Source organism: Cinclus cinclus, chromosome 1 (genome assembly GCF_963662255.1).
Source record: "Cinclus cinclus chromosome 1, bCinCin1.1, whole genome shotgun sequence".
NCBI classification, from domain to species: Eukaryota; Metazoa; Chordata; class Aves; order Passeriformes; family Cinclidae; genus Cinclus; species Cinclus cinclus.
In genome coordinates, this window is record NC_085046.1 from 131,675,186 (window position 1) to 131,693,528 (window position 18,343).

Consider the following 18,343-nt stretch of genomic DNA (forward strand, 5'->3'; position numbering starts at 1 on the left):
ATATAATTTTTTTACAAATGATCCCCCTTTTTTCTTCAAATGCCACAGAGAGAAATACATCTACTCCTCTGACAAACAACATGAAAACCCAGGAAAAATACCCCAATAGACTGATTTCCATGAGAGGAAATTAAGTCAACTTCCCAGTAAAAAGAGAGATGAGGAGAGGGAAACAGTCACCATTCATTTGCCAATTTGTCAAAAATCAGCATCTAGAGTGAAGACATTGTCCATTGTTTCTGCCATAACAGCAAAACGTTGATATTCTGAAACTCGCTTCTCAAAGAAATTTGTTTTTCCTTCCAGAGAAATATTCTCCATGAAATCAAAAGGATTTTCTGCATTAAAGACCTGGGGAAGAAAAACACACTGGTGATTCTGACAGGGAAATAATACTTTAAAAACCCCACAACAAAAAAAGCTGTCAAACTCTTTCAAACTAGACCACCTCTGGCTGCAATATCCTGTAGGATCTATGGACACCTATCTAAGCAAATTCAGTACTGCCACTCCCAGGAGTTTGGTCTGTGATGAAGTTGAAGGTGCTTGTTATTCTTCAAGCACTGCAGCATCTGAGCACAGCTTACATTTCCCATTACAAACCCGCTGAGCAGCTGAAGGGAAACAAAGGCCTAAATTGTTCTTGCTCTTTTACAGTGAAGCATAGGTATGAATGCTGTGGTTTCACCTGTCACTCATAGGAAGTCCATGTGCTAAATATGACCTGCTCCCCAGCATGACAAGGGAGTGCTTTGTGCTGACAGTTCTTGTGGGCTGCACTGGGAGGCCAGCATTTGGGGCAATTGCATCTCTTACCTTTGAGAACCCAAGCTCCATTAGTAACCGGTCTGCAACAAACTCAATGTATTGTTTCATCAATGTGCAATTCATTCCAATCAGACCCACAGGTAATGCCTCAGTTAGAAACTCCTGGAAGTTAAAATATAGATGACATGGAGAGAAATGAAATTTAAGAAGAGAAAGGAGAGAAGACACCTGTGTTTCACTGTAACATACTTTGTGATATTCCAGGCTCCCCAGGAAGTCGCCTGAATAAACAACTTGCATCACTAAATTCAACAAGTATCTTCTGCTTTCAGTAACTGTTTGTATCCTCCTTTATTTTTAGCCCGTTACTCTGGAAAAGGCACAAGATTTTTGTCACTGTCCCTCTAATCTGCCTTTCTCCAATCTCCTGGTGTAAACTACACTGTAATCTTAAACTCCAACTCCAATAAACCTACCGACCATACTTGTGGGAGCAGGGATAGATCAAGAAATCACTAGTTTTCCTGGCTTACAGCCACTACAGAATGACAGATCAGAGGGCAGTGATACATATGAGTGCTGAACCCAGTCACGTGTATGTTTAGGCACCAATGCATATCTGTCAGTGTTGTGAGACAAAGCAGGAATATTTGTCATCATCACATCAGTTAGACAACAGCAGGAAAGAAAACAAAACTAAAATCCTGCCAAACACTCAACCATGCAGAAACTTGTGTCTGCAGAAGGGCAGCACTTCACATGAAAGAACCTAACATCAGCCTCAGGAAAAGCCAGAAGACAGCATGATACTTGTGGCCAGAACAGACTGCCTTCTCCTGAGGACAAGCAGAGATGTGAATACAATAGGGAGAGACAAAGATCCTGAAAGGACAGATGTAAACAAGCTCCTCTCTAAGAGACAGCTGCAGTTGGACTAGATGATTACTGTAGGTCCCTTCCAAATGGAACTAGCCTATTCAGTATCAAATAAGACAGCTTTTCTTCCTTTAGGAGAAAAATCAGCCGCCAGCTTCAGCTCCCCCCAGTTGCTTGACAACTGAACCAGAAAGTCTGACTCTTACTGTCACCATTAAGGAAGAGGGAAAGAACAGTATAATGCATCAGGGAACAAGACTGAGCCAAGTATCAAGCACGGAATCCCAAAAGTTAGAAGTTAATTTGTTTATTTTCACACCTCAGACTGGGCCTGTGCTGCCCACAGTATTCTCACAAACAGGATTACCTGCTCAATTTCTACAGCATTAACGATGATCTCATGGACTCGCTCTTCTGATGGTCTGTTCACTAAATAATGGAACATTAGACAAGCAAAATCACAGTGTAGACCCTGAAATAAAAGAACAATTAAAAAAGCAGTCAGTTTTCCCCTCTTCCACATAGTCACTCTTATTTCAAGGCAGTCTCATTTGGGTTGAAGTTTCCCAGCCTCCCACTTTTATGCAAGTCTTAATGTTATCACACGTAGTGTGGACTTGTAGTTTACAACCCAGTAACATCTCAAATCTAGCACGTACCACCTATGCCAAAATAATGTTCAGCATACATGTTTCTCAGGTAAAATTTTTCTGAGGGCTGCTCTATTGTGAGTGATCCTACACAGAGCCTTGCTGGTCTGCCTTCTGTCAGGGATGATTTTGCTGACAGACTTCTACATCAAGACCTGCAAAACTACTTGCAAGTTAAAATACGCTGTTTACCTGCTCTTTGCTTTGAGATATTTAAATTCTCTCAGTAGCATTTCTTCCCTTGCTTCTCCCAACAGCATTTTCAGAAAGGCAGATTCAGATTAAAGTCACCTAAGATTAAAAAATCATTTCTGCCCCAACTAAATTCCCCTTCTCATTTCACCCAGCTATCTTACACAGAGCCTAGTAAACTGCGCTCCTTTCCAGGATTTCAGAAAAGTCTCCTGCCAAGGTAAGAAAACATCAGGAGATAAGCAACCCACTCCAAGAGGCACCTCAGCTTCTCTTTGACTTGCCTGGGTACAGCTTGATGGTCTGGCTTCAGCCATAGCCACCACTGCCAGACTAAAGGAGCACTGTACTACCATCTCTCCTCTCAACAAGGTGGTGATCACAGCCAATAAACACCAAGAGGGCACATCCAGAGGGAAAACCAATCACAAAGAATTTGGCAGATTATGAGCTACATGACAATCTCATAATTAACAAGGGTCAAAACAAAACCTGGAGGCTGACCTACTAGAGAGCTGTTCTGCTGCAAAAGAGTCTCAGTGGGTAGCAAGTTGACTGAGGCAGCAGTGCTCCTGTGACCAGAAGGGCCCAGGGTATCTTGGGGTGCATTGGGAAGAGTGTTGCCAGCAGGTCAAGGGAGGTGATCCTCTCCCTCTGCCCACCCCTGGTGAGGTCACATCTGGACTGCTGTGTCCAGTTCTGGGATTCTCAGTACGAAAGAGACAAGGAGCTACTGGAGAAGGTCCAGCAGAGGTCACAAAAATGATGAGGGGTCTGGAGCATCTTTTTTTGTGAGGAGAGACTGCAGGAGCTGGGCCTGTTTAGTTTGGAGAAGAGAACACTGAGAGGGGATCTCATTAATGCATACAATTATCTCAAAGGTGGCGTCCTGGTCTAGGAATGGTACTCCCCAGCAAGACTCTCCCAGACCAGATGCCACTTGCTTGCTCCCTGCCCCCACCAAGATATCCCCGGCTTCCCCTTGCCCTTTCCTGCTCTGCAGATCGAGGCACAAAAGGTGAAATGACAGGATGGGTAAGAACAATTTACTCGAAACAATAAGACAACTAAAAGAACAGCCAGAGCAATATGAGCAACAAGATGTGTAAGACAAAGAAGCTATTTACGCGGAAAACCCATGACCTGTTCTTCCCAATTACATTTTTTCCCACTGGAAGGAAAACCCTTCTTCTCAAAGCAGGAGAGGGAGTCCCTCTCCCCCACCCCTGTCAATGACCTGAGATGGCATCCAGTAACATTAGGGTCTTAGCCATGCCCGCACAGCTCCAGGTTCTACCCCCTCACAGCTGCTGCAAAAAATTAACCCTGTCTTTGGCTGAAGCCAGGACAGATAGTGCCAAGAGGATGGTGCCAGACACTTTTCAGTGGTGCCCAGCAACACGATGAGGAGCAATGGCTGTAAACTAAAACACAAGAAGTTTCACCTCAATGTGAGGAAGAACTTCTTTACTTCAAGTGTGACAGAGCACTGGAACAGGCTGCCCAGGGTGACTGCAGAGTCTCCCTCTCTGGAGACATTCTAAACCCACCTGGACATGTTCCTGTGTCACCTGCTTCAGGTGACCCTGCTTGGCAGAGCGGTTGGACTGGATGATTTCCAGAGGACCCTTCCATATTTAACAATTCTGTGATTCTTTGAAAACCTCTTTGGAAAGACTACAAAATCCCTGTGATTAAGGTCATGAAACAGCCTGAAATAACCTAAGTTGGAAAATATCCCCCCCTCCTAGTGACCACATTAGCTTTCTGCTGAAAGGCTTCCCACAGTCTTATCCAGGGCATCATCACCAGCAAGATGCAGAACGTGCCTGGCTTCTTCCATGAACCAGTGTTCTCTACAGACTGGTGCTCCCACCGGCTTTGCACCTTTAAGTATCAGAGATGCACCAGCTCAAGAACAGGCTGGGAACAGAGCCAACAGCACAAAAAAAACACTGAGTGTTAATCATTTATCTGTCCAGGTGCATCAGAAAACAGTTTGTAGTTTTCCACTGTGGATTCTTTTTACTATCACTGGGTTTCAATGCAGGTGCTCTGTGCACCAAGCTTTAACCTTCATAACAGCACTGCAGCTGGAATTATGCCAGCAGAGCTCCAGAAAATGTTAGTCTTTTGGTGCTGGACTCTGCAGAGAAGTACTGTTACATTCACTTACCTGCAAGTGATCCTTGTAACAAACAAATCCTGCCTCACTCAAATGGATCAGTTCATGAACAGACACAAGGAAGGTGAAGGCTGAAGAACTATTTGTTTTTCCTTACTCATCATATCACTTCCTTCAAAAGCGTCTTTTAAAGACATATCGTAAGATGTGTAATTTCAAAGCAATTTGTCTAACCCATGAAAATTACTTCCATTAGAAAAAAGCTCTTTACACATTAAGACCAACTCTGCTAAGTTACAACCACTAGCATGTTTATATTGTATACAAAACTGGTCTTTCTACTTTTTCAGTGCTGACAGCGATGTAAGTAGAGCAGTGCACAGTCCCCAGCCACAAACAACAGTTGCCAACTTGCAGGGAGCAAGGAAAAAGAAGGGAAGGAAACAGTGGAAAGGGGCACTTGTAAGCACATGGTCTGTCATATTTGGTGTGCTGACATGCAGCCCATAGACACCTCACATCTTAAGTTAAGAGGCACTCTCCTCCTGTCCTGACAGGTGACCCAAACTGACCAAAAGGATATTCCAGACCATGTGACATTCAGCATATAAAGTGGGGGGAAGAAGAAAGGGGGGGACATTTGGAGTAATACCATTTTCCTTCCCAAGTAACTGTTATACCTGATGGGGCCCTGCTCTCCTGGAGATGGCTGAACACCTGCTTGGTCATGGAAAACAGTGAATTAATGCCTTGTTTTGATTTGCTCATGTGTGTGATTTTTGGTTTCCCTATTAAACGGTGTTCATACCAACCTACGAGTTGTCTAGCTTTTACCCTTCTGATTCTCTCCCTGATCCTACTGGTGGGGAAGTGAGAGAGTGGTTGCATGGGGCCTGATTGCTGCCTGGGGTTAAATCAAATTGGGACACCAGTATTTATGTTTACTACCTTTAAAAACATGTATTTCTGCTGAGGGACTCAGGGGCATCCAGGCTTTAAGTTCATCAGTGCTGTTTGCTGGGTATAAAATTGGCTGGATGGCCAACCCAAAAAGAATAGTGACAACTAAATTCAGTTGGTGGCTGCCCATAGGCAGTGTTCCATGCAGCTCAGTTATGTTATGTTACCTATGCTATACATATATGTATATATGTCATTGGCCCCAGTGACCAGTCCTGTTTAATATCTTTATCAGCGGAAAAGCGCACTGAGTGCACCCTCAGCCAGTTTGCAGGAGACACTAAGTTTGGTAGGAATGTTGATCTGCTGGAGGCTAGGAAGGCAGAAGGAGAGGGATCTGGACAGGCTGGATTGGAGGACTGAAGACAATGGTATGAGGCTCCACAAGGCCAAACACCAGGTCCAGCACTTGTGCCACAACAACCCCATGCAATGCTACAGACTTGGGCAGAGTGGCTGGAAAGCAGCCCAGCGGAAAAGGACCTGGGGGTGTTGGTTCAGGGCAGATGAACATGAGCCAGCATGCGCCCAGCTGGCCAAGAAGGCCAACGGCATCCTGGCTTGTGTCAGGAATAGTGTGGCAAAAGGACCAAGGCAGTGATTATCCCCCTGTACTCAGCACTGGTGATGCTGCACCTCAAGTACTGTGTCCAGTTCTGGGCCCCTCACTACAAGAAGGACATTGAGGTGCTGTAGCATGTCCAGGGAAGGGCAACAAAGCTAGTGAAGGGTGTGGAGCACCAGTCTTATGAGGATTGGCTGAGGGAGATGGAGTGTTCAGGCTGGAGAAAAGGAGGCTCAAGGGAGACCTGAGCTCTCTACAACTACCAGAGAGAAGCTTGTAGTGAGGTGTAGGTCAATCTCTTCTTCCAAGTAATAGGACAAGAGGAAATAGCCTCAAGTTGCATCAAGCAGGGGATTAGATTGGATATTACAAAAAACTTCACAGAAATTGCTGTCAAGCATTAGAATAGCCTGTCCAGGGAAGTGGTTGAGTCACTATCTCTGAAGGTATTTAAAAGATATGTGAATGTAGCATTTAGGGGCATGGTTTAGGGGTGAACTTGGCAGTGACAGGTTAACAGTTTGATTCAGTGACCTTAAAGGTCTTTTCCAATCTAAATGATTCTATGATTCTGTAAATATTGGTAAAAGTCTGCTTCTTTCCCCTTCCTGTGTCAAGACTATTGTTTTTTCAGGAATATAATTCTACCCTTCCCCTGGAAACTCACTCTTCTTCCCAAAGAGTGTGTAGGACATGCTACATTACCTCATCTCTGCTAATAAGTTCATTGGAGAAAGTCAGTCCAGGCATCAGGCCCCTCTTCTTCAGCCAAAATATAGCAGCAAAGGAACCCGAAAAGAAGATGCCTTCTACTGCAGCAAAGGCAACCACTCTCTCACCTGTTTAACATAACACATTTTTTGTTAGACACAAATTGCTGTATTGCTCCTCAGCAAGATCCACCATTTGTATCAGACAGAGTGATGCTGGAGAGGAGCAATCCTCTTTGCAATACCACATGATGTCTTTGACCACATCCATTCACAGATCCTGGCACACAGAGGGTCTACACACCCCACAGAACTCAGCCATAGGCAACCCCAGCAGAGCTGAAGAACCAGGGCACCCACTGAAACTGGCACAGGCCTGAAGCAAAGGAATGCAACTGTCCAAAGTGGCCAAGACATTAGTACTCCATTATCTCTTTCTCCTGAAAGGCAGGAAAGCAGCTGTGAAACTGACAGCCAAAATTGAGAAAAGGGACAATCTCTGATAAATTAAACAAAAAACCCTACACCACAATTTATTCTTGTTGGTAATCTACATCAAACCATATTCTTACAAGAGTGAAAGACTACAGAACATAAGACACAAACAACTATTTGCGTTATTCCACCTTTAATCCAAGGAAAGCAAGGCATTATTGGTCCCAGTTCTACCTGTTCTCTACATGATTGTATTTCTTCAGACTACAAGACCATCTGACTGTTTACTGAGGCCACATCATTCCATGTAGACTACTTCAAACAACTTCACAGGCTCATTGTGTATGTTCTAACATGAAGGGCTTTGGCACTAAGTTCTGGTGCCTTTTCCCAATAAGAACCACACACAGTTTTGTTTTAGAAATAACACAAAGTATCCAGATGTTCCACTTCCTCTATGAGATACAAATGCCAACTGCTGGCTCATCTGAAGAAATTCAGATTAGGAAAAAAAAACAGAGAGAGCAATACCAACTTACAAGCACCACAGAAGTTATAAAGCAAAGAATTTTTCTAGCAACACTACAAAACTTGTAGGTTACTTCTACAGAGGAATGGAAAAAGGCTGCTTATAAAATACAGGTTTAATGAAGGAGAAGACTGATAATGTACTTGGGATAAAATGCATGAAATTTGGGGGCAGGGAGCAGGGGGTACACTGCTTTTGGAGTTAGGAAACCTTCTGATTCCTGGCACACCCCACACTGCTGGGAGCCAAACAAAGGGATGATGAAGGGGCTCCACACACAGAAAGCAAAGGCAGACTGGGGAGGCAGTGGGAGCTCCAGACAGAACAAAGTACAGCTACCAAAAAGAACCTCTCTCAAACAAGAGCTATGAACAGATGCCACAAAAGAATGATGTTCAGATTTATTTTTCTCACCACGGTGAATCTCTGCATCTCCTACATTTTCTCAAAATATAGAGGAAGTTTGCTTTTAAAAATTCACCAGAGTGCACCCATTATGGATTTCAGCTACAGCAAACCCTTCAAATTCAACACTGCAAGAATGCAGAACACTACTAAGGATGTCTTGCACAATGCTGATGGAAGCTGAGCCACTGTCCCAGCTCTGAAATCAGATACAAAAACAAGAAACCTGGTCCCAATAGCAAACCAGAAACACCAGAAACAGATAGCTCTTGAATCTTTTTTGTCCAGGCTCAGTCATACCTCAGTTACAAAAAAACCCCGTGGATTTCTCTACAGGAACATGAACACAGAAAACACCTGGACTTGAAAACTTCAGCTGCCCAGTTCTGAACACTGAGAACAAAGTAAGAACCAACTAGAAGAAATAATCAAAACTAGAATATAAGGTCTGCAAGTGAAAACTGATGAAACCAGGGTTATTCAGTATAAAGACAAAAAAAGGACAGAGCATTTTATAAAACATTATTTCAGGGGCATTGCCATTACTTATTTCTCTAGCTGAAAATAAAATCATACAAGCTCACCAGAAGTTACTTCTAGTTCTTTAGTTAAACCAGAGATCCAGAAGTCACTACATTTGTGGAGAATTTTATTTCATATTCCAGGGGCTCAGCTTACAGTAGGTCAGTTTGTGATATGCAAAAGAAATAAGTTTTTAAAAAGCTACACACCAAAAGTGGATTTTCGGTCCTCAATCCACTTCAGAGCCCAGTCTGCTTTCTTCTTAACACAAGGCATTGTTTCAATAGCATTAAATAAGAAATCCCTACAGAAGAAACCAGAGAGAAAATATCAAAATAGTCATTTATGTAAATCTGCCCTGGTTGTCCTTTCCAGCTCTACCAGACAGAGGATCCCATTATGCAAGGCTCTGAACTAACCCAAGTAAGAGACCATTCCCACCCCAAAGAGGTGATGATCTGTCCTGCTTTTGTGTGGGATAGAGCTCATTTTCTTCCCAGTTGCTTGTACAGAGCTGTGTTTTAAATTTAGAATGAGAATTATGTTGATAACATACTGATGTTTTAGCTGTGGTTAAGCAGTGTTTATAGGACGCTTCAGCTTCTAACCCCACCCCACCAGCGAGCAGGCTGGGGTAGCAGGAAGCTGGGAGGGGACACAGCCAAGACAGCAAACTCCAGGTGGCCCAAAGGAGATGTCATGCTCAGAATATAAACTAGGGGAAAGCTGGCCAGGGGCCACTTCTTGGGAGCTGGCTGGGTGTCAGCAGGCAGTGAGCAACTGCATTATGCATCACTTCTTTTGTGTATCATCATTATTTTCCTTTTCTGTCCTATCCAACTGCCTTTACCTCAAATCACCAGTTTTACTTTTGTCCCCGATTCTCTCCCACCCCACTGGGAAGGGCAGGCAGTGAGTGAGCTGCTGTGTAGAGTTACCTGCCTGCCAGGTTAAACCACAATGTGATCTGTGATAAAAAAGGCAGAGGGAGGCTAATGTGCAGAAAGTAACATCCCCAGGGGCTCAGGGGAGGCAAGCTGTGAACTCAAGGATCTCATCCCAGGAGCACCCACCCAGCAGATCACAGTCTCTCCCAGACTTGAAGCCAGCTATGTCAGTCTATCCATAGAACAAAAGCTCATCCTGCCCAAATCCACAAAAGGAACTGGGCAAGTACCACGTGCACAGACTCTGTTCCTATGCTGAACACCTGAAAGGAAGTCTTGCAGTCCTCCCACCATCACCAACACAGGATGCCACTGTGGGAAAGCAAGCTCTGCCTGACCATCACCATGGTGGAGTCTCTGAGGGAAAATTCTGCTTTTCAAATGTATTACTGTTTGGATTAGGAAGTTCTTCAGACAAAAAGGGTGAACTCAATCATTCAAAAATAAGCAGTTCAAGTTGTATTAAAAAGCACTGACAACAAAAAGGCTGAAATGATGCAATATATTGATTGCTGTATATCAGAAACACCATTTTGATCATGAGCACTCAATTTCTTCAGGCTGATCCTTTGCTGATGTGAGAGCAAGTACTGCATGAGCACGATAACTTCAAGGAGCTCATCTAAACTTTAGCACTTAAGATATTCTGTGCTTCCAGCAATAAAAGATTTATATAAATATTAACCAACCTTCTGATACCCCCACAATAAGCCTTGGTCAGTAATACTCCTCTCTATTTTGGGGGTCAGACATGAAGGCCTTGAAAGCTTTAAGAAACCTTCCCCAACCCCCCAGAAAGTCAGTATTGAAACAGGAGAGAGCTGCCATGCAGCCCTACAACAGTGCCGCTGGCTTCAGCAACAGATTTCCCACAGGTTTATAAGACATCCAGAGGTTTACCTTTTCTTGGGATCTTTGATGTAGGTGTCTATGAGCAAGCTATACATCTCTGAGTGAACATTCTCAATGAGAATCTGAAAGCCATAGAAACAACGAGCTTCTGGGATCTGCACCTCCTGACTAAAACGTGCCACCTACCAAAAGCAGAAAGCATGGCAATGAGTATAGTAAGACAGTCCTGCATGACACTGCTCTGACCTCAACAGGAGAGACAACATATCTCTGCTACAGAGACAGGATGGGAGCAGTTCAGTCCTACTTTGTTCACAGACACATCAATAGGATAGCTGTGGTGCAGAGGAAAATAATGCAAGCTAGCCAGAAGTAAATGCATCTAAGAGCTGAAGCATGAGAGCACACATACACAAGACAAGAACAGCAAAATAATGCAATACTAAACACTTAATACTGAACAAAGCATCAGACTTTTTGTTCATCATTAAAAATATAAACAGCATGACATAAGGCATGTTTGTTCACGCAATACATGCACATATATACTGCATGTTATAAACATTCAAACATTTGAGATTTAAACTGGATATTTGCAGACAGAGACCACTGCTAACCAGTGATGAGATATTCTTCAGCCCAGAACAGGTATCAACAGGAAGAATTCCCCACCTTTTTAGCAACACCCACCTGCAGCCCTAAGAGATTCTAGGATGCTGTTCAGTGAGAACAAAACGGATTTCACCAAAATGAGGAATACATGGCACAGCCATGGTCTGTACTCCCTACTTTTCAATTAACATGAGTACAGGAAAAATATGGGGTTATATTAATTTATTCAGAAATGCACATCCCAGAGCCAGGCAGGGGCTGAACTTAAAAACGGTGTCCCAGAGTGATGTGATCTGGAGCCCTGATAACCACAGCTGGCCCAATTTAACTCAAACATTGCTCCCAGACAAACAAGCTGCTTGCTCCACTTGACAAAGGTGAGATGGAGAGAAAAAAAAGTACACACTTAACAAACCTATGAATTAATGTGAAAAAGCCAAAACGAAAAGTTATTAAGACAATAAGATGAGTAAGTATTCAAGCCCTCTGTCTTTTCTCACCAGGTTTTCATTTACAATTCCATCACTGGCTGCAAAAAATGCCAGAACATGAGAGATAAAGTATTTTTCATCTGCTTTCAGCTTGTTCCAGTGAGGAAGGTCCTTTGATAAATCAACCTAATGAAAAGAAAAAAGGAAAACATTATTGCCCTTCTGCATCTGTCATTCTGTAAAAACAAGCAGCTCAGTCAAGTGACTGAGGCAGACTTTTGGCATTTGCTTTCAAATCTTTCAAATGTAGGGAATTTAAATACTTGTAACTATAAAAGACAACAGAGACACTGCAGTACTGTTGTCTCACTCTGCAACAGTAACACCATGTACTTGCTTCACAGTTTACACTTTTGTAATTTGGAATAAAAACTGTGTCTGTTGAATAAATAAATGAGATTTGGAAAAGCCTTGATATGTTTTTGTCACAAGTATGAATACGCACCAGTAACTCATTCTGAGACAAACTTTAATTGAAATAAATGCTGATACTCCAAGAAAGCGATACCCAAGTGTTTCAGAAGATGGAATGAGGGTACTTCTGCCTTTGGCAGGTGTTCAGCCTCCATGTTGTCAAAGAATGGTATGGAGCAAATGCTGTGCAACTGCTCTTGTCTATCAGACCAAACCCCAGCCATGAGAGAAAACCACAGCTTCCTTCACATGGGCCTTTTTTGTTTGTTTGTAGGATTTCTGAACCAAAAGAACACTCAAGTAGAGTCAGATGTGAAAAATGCAGAGGACCCACAGATGGTAGGACAGTGTAAGAAGGAACCAGTAACACAGTAAAAGGGAAATTCTGGTAAGGCAGGAGTTCAAATGCTTTTTCTTTAATGAAAGAAACAGGGCATCAACAGGGCAGCAACCTGTCCAGGCAGGCAGTGAAATACCACCTCCACAAATAGCTGCTCCTCATCATCCCATGATGCTTTCTGGTCTATTTAGAACCTGCCAGTGCTTTCATCCCACTCCTCTGCAGTTGCAGACCACTGCCCACAAACGAGCTAAGTGGGCATTAAGCTTTTAGTTGGAACAACCAGTTTCCCTGGCAGGTGATCTCTCCAAAGCAGAGCAGTGCTCAGAGGCTGGTACTGCTGCAAGCATAGCAAGAACTGCTCAGGTCTATCTAACCAGCAACTTCGAGGGAGAACTCAGAGCTTGCATTAATATGGGGCAAGCACTTCACCAGGGCAATCAGGACTCAGCTAAATGCATTTTTAGCAAGTGTCCCTGATTTTAGCAACTGTCTGCCTGGAAATTTAGGTACCTAATACTAAGGAACAGCATTAAATTTTCCAGAGCATCTTAATAGTCAAGGAGTTGCCGAGACCACAGGAGCTATCCAACCATGAATCAGAGCAATCTGACTTAGGATTTCTCTGTAACCATAGAAGAGCCCCAGAACACAATTCCACTTCATCCTAAACTAAGCACCTAAAATAACTTTGCTGAATCACCCTGTGGAAGCAGCTTGCTTTCCACTGCCAATGAAGAGAGTTCTGCCTTGGTGCTAGTACATGATGTTTGATGCAATTAACTCCAATGTTTGCAACACTGAAGCCAGCAGCAGAGCTAGGAAAGATGAGGCAGGACCCTAGTGGTCTGACTGCCTTTGGCCAACCCACCAGCCCAGGGCTCACCTCTTCTGCTGTCCAAAAGGAAGCCTGAGCCTGCTTATACATCTTCCATATGTCCGGGTACTGGATGGGGAAGATGACAAACCGACGGTGATTTTTTCTGAGTAGAGGCTCTTCATCAAGGTTGGAGCCATTTTCAGCAGCATTTGATGAGCTCTGAAAATAAAGCACAGTTCTGGTTAAAGTCACCAGTGTTTGTTCCTCTTCATCACACTATCCCAAAGGTGTGATTGAAGGCTCACCCATGTCACACAAATGTTCACCTGGTCCCCTGGGGTCCCTGTCCCCTTGCCCTCCATCCTTGCTCCCAGCAGTACTGCCTGCCTGCCCAGCACAGCTCACACCAACACCCCCTCCCAGCTGTGCCAGTGGCAGGAAGCACCAACACCTGTGTGCCAAAGACAAAGCCTTTTGCAGCATGGGGGAAGTCTGCCCTGGCAGACACCAGCCACTGTGGTACCAACACAGGGGGACATACGTGTGAAGTCACAGCTCGATGCTGCAGCCTGCAACCCACACAGCTCCACCAGGCTCACTGCCCAGATACCTCCCAGCCACCTGCTGTAGGTTCAGCCATGATGACCTGGATGGACTGCCTGAAGCAAGCCATGAGAGCACAGCAACCAAGTGACAGAGGACAGCCTTGTGCCACAGCGAGTCTCATGGAGGTTTGTGTATGCAATCTGTGAAGGCAGCCCACACAACAGCGTGGGTCTGGAGGTTGCTCTGGAGGCTCCCTCTCAAGTGCTGATATGGAGCCAATGTGCCTCTTCCCAGCAGCTGGCAGCAGGAGAATCTCTGCCTGGAGTCACCCATCTCCACACTGATCCTTCTATGTGGGCTCTCAGAACAGCTCTGCGCACAGCTCTTCCTCAGAGTTCCAGCCCAGCTGAGCTGGGGAGGTGGCGACAGCTGAAATTTAGGAAACAGGCCAGTGAAAACAGCAGAGAGGTCACTCTGAGCAGGGCCTTCACCCCACCTCTGGCTGGGAACAACTGCTCCCAGGATCAGTCCCTGCATCCCTGTAAATATGTCACAAGCACCTACTAGAAACAACTGCTGTGAGGAGCTGTCAGGTCAGCATGCTGCAACCTCTGCAGAAGGGCTAGTGACTCACACTGATCAGAAATTCAGCCAGCAGGATGCCTTTCTGGGTTGGTTCCAAGATCCCACTCACACTGCTGTAGAGGATAACTAACCACAGGCAGTACATAAGGTGTTACATAGAATACAGCAGAGAAGGGGAACTGAAGATTTTGAACACCATTTCTATGTTCCTGGAGGTGCCAAAGTCCTTTCCCTACCCAGTCGGTTTGTAACTACTTGCATAAGCATTCCTTTACTTCAATTTGGAAAATCTTCTCAAACAAATGTCACTCACATTTTAAAAAACAAACAAAACCCAAACATATATGCACATCGCATAGCTGGCATAGATACTTCAGTTGCCCAGTGAACACATCACTGAAGCACATTCTGTGTTACAATTCTACCACTTTATTTTATTTTTAAATATTACTCAATTACATGAGACAGATTTCCCAGCATCATCTTGCAGTCTCTGCTGAAGGCCATGAGAGTTGAAGACCTTTTTTACTTCCCAGAACATAGTGATGGTTAAAATAACTCACTGGAATTGGGAGAATTTGGGGTTGGCAGGTTGGGCACCTTGTCTCAGCACACACCTCCTCAGGGCTTGGCATCCAGCCAATAACTACACCTTCTACTGCACCAGCTGACATCCTTGAAAATGGAAACACTGTAGAAACCCAGTTAGCCCTGTTAGGCAAGCCACTGCTGCCTCATGGACATTTTGTTGTCCACCAGGACCTTCTCTGCAGAGCAGCTTCCCAGCAGGTCACCCCCATCCTGTACTGGTCCCTGGGGTTATTCCTCCCCAGGTGCAGGACCTGCATTTGCCTTTGATTTTCAGATGGTTCTTCTCTGCCCATGTCTCCAGCCTGCTGAGGTCCTTCTGAAGGGCTGCACAGCCCTCTGGGGCACCAGCTGCTCCTCCCAGCTTTGTGCCATCAGTGAACTTGCTGAGAAGGCATCCGCCTGTTTAATCCAAGTTATTAATGGGTAAGTTAAACAATACTGGGCCCAGCACTGAACCCTGGGGGACACAACCAGCCACAGGCCTGAAACTAGACCCTGTGATGCTGACCACAGTCCTTCAAGCTCTGCCATTCAGCCAGTGCTCAATCCACGTCACCATCCACTCATCCAGCTCACACTTTCTGAGCTTGCCTATGAGGGTACCATGGGAGACATTAGCTAAAGCCCATGTAGACAAAATCCACTGCTCTCCCTTGTCTATTCAGCCAACTGTCCCATCACAGAAGGTAATCAGATTGGTTAAGCATGCATTCTCTTTGGTGAATCCATGGTGACTACTCCTTATGACTGACTTCCATGTGCTTAGTGACAGACTACAGGATGAGCTGTCCCATCATCTTTCCACGGATTCAGGTGAGGCTGATTGGCCTGTGGTTTTAAAAACTGTACCAGTATTTTGTTAAATAGATGGTTTTGGTTGTTTGGCTTTTTTTAATTTTAAAAAAGGAAAGGTCAGACACAGAGACTACACCATGCTGGAACCTCCAGCTCAACCTATATCCTGCTCCCTTATCACTTTCAGGGGTGCAGAGGGGTTTCACAGGCAGGCTGCTGTGAAGGGAGTCCTTCACAGACAGGCTCTAAATTGGCTGGCAGGCATGCAGTTAGTGGCTACAAGACAATCCCATCTTCTCTAACTCAGTTTCAAGTGTGTGGCACATTGTGAACACTGCTGAGGCTTCTGAGCTGTCAGCACATTGGGCTGAAGGAGCACAGTGCATTCCCTGCCTTTACTTTCCTGGATCCAGGGGAACTGGCAGGAGTGTGAGGGGCAGGAGAAGGTACAAGTCACTAGGCCAACACTACCTTCGATCCGCACCCCAGATCTTTTTCTTAATGCTATGATGGTGCATAAAACAGTCAACACTCACCATAATGACAAAGGGTGCCCAGTTTATAATGTGTTCGTGCTTCGTTCTGTTCAGACAATGTGATCCAAATGCATGAAAGAGCTGAAGCTGGTAGGCACAGGCCAACCCTTGCTCCAGCAGGGTCAACCAGAGCAGACTGCCCAGCGCCACATCCAGATGAGGATTCAGTATCTCCAAGGATGGAGACCACACAACCTCTGTGAGCAACCATGGGGCACCACTGAGAAGAGCCTGGCTTTGTCTGCTTTATTCCCTCCACAAGGTATTTTCACACACTCACAAAATCCCCTGGAGTCTTCTCCAGGCTGAAGAGTCCCAGCATTCATGGCCTCTACTGCAGTCTCTTAATCATCAGCCCTTTGCTGGATGCACTCCAGTACATCATATCCCAGTTATTCTGCAACTGTGAGAGACAAGCTCTTCTGGTGGTGACAATAAATCAAATGGACAAAACCTGCTTGGGGTACTGAAATGCCTTCCATTAATTTCAAATTCAGCAAACTAGGCAATTATTAACATATATACACATATACAACAATCACCCCACAGCTACAGCTGCTGGGTTACATGTCCAAGTACCACAGTTACATGCCCTGTATCAGCTGTAGCCAGGGAAAAAGCTAAAGGTGCTGGCAGAACCAGCACTGTGATGTGGAACACACACTCACTGGTATGTGACCACGAACCCTCACACACTCTAGTAAGAAGCTGCACCTTGCATCCCACAGGCTCCCAAAGCATTCAGGCCAGCCCTGGGCACCACAGGCCTTGCCAGCAGTGACACTGGGATGACCATCCCCATTCCTGGGCGAGATGGCTTGCACTGCACAGCATCTGAGGAGCACAACACCTGCTGGTTCCACATGCTTGAGCAGATCACAAGACTACCATGCACTTCACTGTGGGTACAGGGCATCACTGTTCAGGGGGAAGCAGTAACGGGTTTCTTACACTTGAATTTAAGATGGCACACTTGTTTTTGGACACTTGACGAGACACAAGGGTTCAGGAAGACCACGTGGGTTTCCCTACCACGATGATCCTTTCTCCTCGAACAGCTCAGCCTGGCTTAGCACGGCTATACCGGGGGATACCAGAACGTAGCGCAGACGCCTCCCAGGGGCAGACTCGCCTGGTCCACAGGGCCTGGGAAGCCAGGAACATCACCAACACCCACAGCTGCCTCGGGGCAGAGAGGACGAGCTCTACCTTCGGTGCCCGGCAGGCGCAGAGCCCTCGGGGAGGCAGGGTCGGCGCTGCCCAGACCCCGCGGCCTCCGCTGGGCGGCCCGCATCCCCTCAGGTGCTGCCAGCGCTCCCCGGGGCCGCGGTGCCCGAGCGCGGGGGGACGGGCCCACGCCCGTGCCCTTCCCAGGGCTGTCCGAAGCAGCCCCGGGTGCCCGGGATCCCCCCGGAGGGGCGGGGAGGCCGCGGGGCCCGGCCGGGCAGGGCTGCGCTGCTGCCGCCGCCGCCGCCGCCGCTTCGCTCCCGGAGCCCCCGCCGGGCCCGGCCCCGCTCCCCGCCCCGCCCGGCCTTACCCGCTCCGGGCCCGCCGCCTCCTGCGGCACCGCCGGCCCCCGGCGCTCGCCCATGGCCAGCGGCACTGCACCGCCAGGGGCGGCGGCGGAGGAAGGGGGAACGGCCATGGCCAAGGCCGCTCCTCCCCCGGGGAGGACTCAGGAATTGCATAACGAACACGGCCTTGCAGCGCTTGGAGGCGCTCGCCAAGGGCCCGTCGGTGAATGTAAGATTGGTACTTGTTTCTCTCCTTTCTTGCAAGCAGAGTAGAGCTTCGAAAGATTTGGGTGTCCCCTTCCCAGAAAGGTGAAACTCGGTGCCGCTTTAAGAATTCGTGCGTCCTTAAGAATTTTGGGTATTTTTTTTTTTAAAGGTATCTGGCTGCCACAGTGACTGGGACCTCCCCTCTCTCCATTCCTAAGCCTGGGAAGGGGGAGTGAGACCAGCCGGGCTCCTCTGCACTGCATGTTTCCTGCGGCTTTTTTATGCCTTGTGAGAGACGCTCAAGCCTCATCAGGGCAGGGGATAAGAAAAGTTCCGTGGTGGGGTCTGTGACTAAG

At 46.2% G+C, this 18,343-nt stretch overlaps 1 protein-coding gene across 1 annotated transcript; it reads right to left on the minus strand.

Annotated features, from left to right (window-relative positions):
• Positions 1-198: 198 nt before the first annotated feature.
• On the minus strand, positions 199-17,911 carry RRM2B (ribonucleotide reductase regulatory TP53 inducible subunit M2B). The gene is made up of 9 exons (XM_062503310.1): positions 17,804-17,911; positions 13,280-13,432; positions 11,649-11,765; positions 10,585-10,718; positions 8,947-9,041; positions 6,842-6,975; positions 2,012-2,116; positions 817-930; positions 199-351 (listed from the first exon to the last, which is right to left on the minus strand). Exons 1-9 carry the CDS (start codon positions 17,909-17,911, stop codon positions 199-201), a joined length of 1,113 nt encoding a protein of 370 aa, XP_062359294.1.
• Between the last annotated feature and the right edge of the window lie 432 nt (positions 17,912-18,343).

Excerpts from the sequence above, each read along its gene's own strand:
- RRM2B (XM_062503310.1), bottom strand. The coding sequence starts at position 17,911 with ATGGCCGTTCCCCCTTCCTCCGCCGCCGCCCCTGGCGGTGCAGTGCCG. Across the intron at positions 2,117-6,841 it reads AACTTATTAGCAGAGATGAG|GGTCTACACTGTGATTTTGC; the intron begins GTAATGTAGCAT and ends CTTTTATTTCAG. Across the intron at positions 931-2,011 it reads ATGCTGTAGAAATTGAGCAG|GAGTTTCTAACTGAGGCATT; the intron begins GTAATCCTGTTT and ends TTTAACTTCCAG.